This window comes from Lepus europaeus, unplaced genomic scaffold, assembly GCF_033115175.1.
Source record: "Lepus europaeus isolate LE1 unplaced genomic scaffold, mLepTim1.pri SCAFFOLD_253, whole genome shotgun sequence".
Lineage (NCBI taxonomy): Eukaryota > Metazoa > Chordata > Mammalia > Lagomorpha > Leporidae > Lepus > Lepus europaeus.
Window position 1 is genome coordinate 85,120 of NW_026909136.1, and position 3,846 is coordinate 88,965.

The following is a 3,846-nucleotide window of genomic DNA, read 5'->3' on the forward strand; positions in this document are numbered from 1 at the left end:
TGTTTTGGCTAACTCAATCCCAGATATTGCTGCAGCCTCTGTGTTTGTGTTTTCTGGATATTATCAACGGACTTTATTGTTTTGAATGTTTCTTCATGGAGCATTTAATTTTGTGCTTAGAAACCCTAATTCGTTCCACATTGAGACACCAGCTCTACACATTTGTATTTTCTAGTGAGCAAGCTAGAGTAACTGTGGCTAACAAGCATGATATTTCTGTTTGTATAGATGATGTTTTATGCACTTGCCTAATGAAAAGACTTTGCTTTTCTCAAATACCATTTTTACTCTGATTTTCTGGGTCCATTGCATACAAATTCCACAGAAATTTGTCCGGATATGACCGGATGAAACCTGAAATATCCGGTTGTGTTTTGGCTAACTCTATCCGAAATATTATGAAAGCTTCTGTGTTTGTGTTTTCTGCATATTATCAATGGACTTTATTGTTTAGAATGCTTTTTATCAGGGAACATTTAATTTTGTGCTTGGAAACACTAATTGGTTCCACATGGAGACACCAGCTCTACACATTCTTATTTTCTGGGGAAGAAGCTAGAGGAACTGCAGCAAACACGCATGATATTTCTGTTTGTATAGACGACATTTTATGCACTTGACTAACGAAAAGACTTTGCTTTTCTCCAAAAGCATTTTTACTCTGATTTTCTCGGTCCATTGCATACGAATTCCACACTAGTTTCTCCGGATATGTCTGGATGAAACCGGAAATATCCGGTTTTGTTTTGGCTAACTCAATCCCAGATATTGCTACAGCCTCTGTGTTTGTGTTTTCCGCATATTATCAACGGACTTTTGTTTTGACTTGTAGGACCCCAAAAATTGGTGTCCTGTAGAGAGAGACCCCCAGAAGCACGAATTCCAGTCCAACCGATGCAATAAAAGCAAGAGGAAGTTTATTACATCTGCGCAGATGGGCCAACTCCAAGCACAACAACACTCTCTGGTGCAGTGTGAGAAGAGAGGCGACAATCATCAACCGCACAGCGTATTTAAGATTAAAAACCACAACATTAGCATATTTCCACATCATTGCCAAAAATCACAAGATAAACCGCAGCATGACAAATTCTCATAAGATGCATGACAAACTTCCAGGGTGAGGGGACAGAAGACCTTGAGTAGGCATAAACACGGGGTCATCATGACCAAAAACTTAACATAGCTCCTAAAATAATTATCACATGCTCCATTATCTCATAAAAGCATTAGCACATTCATCACATGTTACCAAATCAGCTAGCACAGTCATCACATGTTACAAGGTCAGCTAAAGTCTAGTTATCTTAAACAAAATGCATTTTGCAAGCCAAAGCATTTTGCACAGAAGCAAAATATGCAGTTAGCTCAAGCAACTTCATTTTAACCCTTTCTATCTTAATTTTACATTCCAATTTAACCCCATCCTATCTTAATTTCACATTCCAATTTAACCCCATCCTATCTTAATTTCACATTCCCCCCTTTTCTTTTGGTCAAATTTTAATCTTAAAATTTAAGTGAAATTATGGGGATAAGTTATACCATTTGCACCGCAGCCAGCCATTAATATTAGATCCAAGGGGTAGGGACACTGTCGGTGCGGACAATGCAGGTGGGGCGGCGCCGGTTCAGTACGAGAATCAGCTGCTGCCGCTCCTGCTCCAGCTCCCTGACCTGTATCTTTAGTACCGCGTTTCTGAACTCCAGCCGCTCAAACTCCCGCTGCAGGGTCTCCGTGCGCTCCTTCCTCCGGGCCCACACCGCCTTGTTCTGTTCCAAGCGCCTTTTCCTCCGCTCCTCCTGTTCGTCGAGCTTACTTTTTACAGGTTGGGGCCTCTTGTCCAGGTTTACCTCGTCTTTCTCATGCTCCGCCTTCTTTACCACTTCTTTCTTTCTTAAGTCCTTGGTGGTGACCTCGGTGCTGATGTCCACGGCTGCGTCAGGCATGCCCAGCTTTATCTCCAGCAAGGGCACGATTATGGTCCCAATGCATTTCAGCTCCTTTACGATCAGAGCCGAGCCAGGCCGTCCGGTCAGGGGGTCTTGCCCTGGCAGAGAGCTCGTGGTCACAAAAGGGTCTGAAATCATAGCAGGCCGGCCAGGCACAGGATCTGAAACGAGTGTGGGAGCACGAAACTTTTTCTTTATCCTGCAACAAAGGAGGGGAGCCGGGTAGGAATACTAAACAGTCTTAAAGAGTCCCATCCCGAGCGGATTCCAAGAGCCACTCCCCTCAAGATAAGACTCTTAAAAGACCGTCCAGTTGTAGCTTTGGTGTTGTCCAAATTTAAGCTGATAGGCGGCAGCCGGCCGCCTCCCCATGCGCCCACCAAATCCGCTGCCAGACACAGGTTTACAGGCACATCTCTGTGCCTTGCAGCAGATTCTATGAGCACAAAAGCAAGTCTACAGGGTAGGGGAAGTATGTTCCGCGGGATAGAAAAATTACACAAAGGCATCAGAATTTAAAAACAGAAAATACAACAGAGACAAAAACAGAAAGCACATCATACAAATTTGGATCAATACCCGGTGCCTGTTCAGCTGAATCGACCCAAATACTTTTACACACCCTCTTCGATTTTCACACACCCTCTTCGACTTACTGTAAACATTTTACCATTTTCATTCTAGTAAACCATGTCCTTTCCTTTAGCCCTTTTTACCAACGATACTCTTTTCTTTTATGTCCTTAACTTTTAATTTCTGTACTGACCAATGACAACAAATTTATAATAGCTTTCAAACACCTGCGCAGGATATCCAGCTCCTGCGTGAGCTGCCTCACGCGGCTGCGCAGCTGCTCATTTTCTGCCATGTACTGTTGCATCTCCAGGATGCGCCGCTTGGTCTTGTCCCTGCTCTTGCGCACGGCGATATTGTTGCGCTCCCGCCGCAGCCGGTATTCCAGGCTGTCCTTCACTTCCTCCTTGTCCTCCTGCGAGGGGTCAGCCGGGGAGGGCGCCTTGAGGGGGCTGTTGGGGGGCACGATGGTGGCCACGGGGGCCTCGGGGACGCCCAGGGGCTGGCCTGGTGCCGTCAGGGTTGGGGGCAGGTGCACAGGGGGCACAGTGGTGGCCAAGGGGGCCTCGGGGACACACAGGGGCTGGCCTGGTGCCGTCAAGGTCGGAGGCAGGTGCACAGCCATCTGCCCGCAGTGTGCCACCTGGTACTGCAGGGGATTATAGCTGCCCCGGCTGCCACCTCGGCTGCCCTCTGGCCCCCGGAGTTTCTCCCGGAGCTTCTCCTTCACAGCCCCAGTCCCAGGGTCGTTGTTAGGTGCCGACTCCATGCCAGAGAGGTCGGAGAGCAAAGCTGGGGACTGCTCCTCTTGGAAGCCTTCGAAGCCCCGGGAGGCGAACATTTAAGCAAAGCCTGGCGGGGTAGGGAAGTTGCAAAAGAATTACAACCGATCTACCGCGAGTGTGGGTTTCCATACGCAGTTTATATACAGAAGCCTGAACGCAGCGCAAGTCAGCACTGCCCAATTTGTTATAGTGCTGTGCCTGTCGCTGCATCCACGCCCCCGCATCCAGCCCAGACTAGATCAATTGGGAAAACAAATATAGTCTAACACCCATGGTATTATAATCCCCCAAATAAAAACCGTCGGCGACACCTCGACCCAGTCCCCAGTGCCAGATCTCCGTTATGGTCAAAACCTCCCCTAACTGAATAAAGCTTTCTTTAGCTAGACCCCCTGCACCCTGGCCACCTCTGGCTTGCCCGGGAGACAAAGCTGGGTCCATTATCTGACCCCAGTACCTTTGGTTGTCCAAATCGGGGAAACATTGGCGCTTCGTCGGAAAAGCCTTTGTCTGTTCTGAGTTCCCCATGGGTAGT

The 3,846-nt window shown here is 47.6% G+C and overlaps 2 protein-coding genes across 2 annotated transcripts; both read right to left on the reverse strand.

Annotated features, from left to right (window-relative positions):
• Window positions 1–1,051: 1,051 nt before the first annotated feature.
• Window positions 1,052–2,600, reverse strand: LOC133754625 (jun dimerization protein 2-like). The gene has a single exon (XM_062185045.1). The coding sequence runs from the start codon at window positions 2,089–2,091 to the stop codon at window positions 1,573–1,575; it is 519 nt and encodes a 172-aa protein (XP_062041029.1). The 5' UTR covers window positions 2,092–2,600; the 3' UTR covers window positions 1,052–1,572.
• Window positions 2,601–2,644: 44 nt separating this feature from the next.
• Window positions 2,645–3,378, reverse strand: LOC133754624 (CCAAT/enhancer-binding protein epsilon-like). The gene has a single exon (XM_062185043.1). The coding sequence runs from the start codon at window positions 3,365–3,367 to the stop codon at window positions 2,696–2,698; it is 672 nt and encodes a 223-aa protein (XP_062041027.1). The 5' UTR covers window positions 3,368–3,378; the 3' UTR covers window positions 2,645–2,695.
• Between the last annotated feature and the right edge of the window lie 468 nt (window positions 3,379–3,846).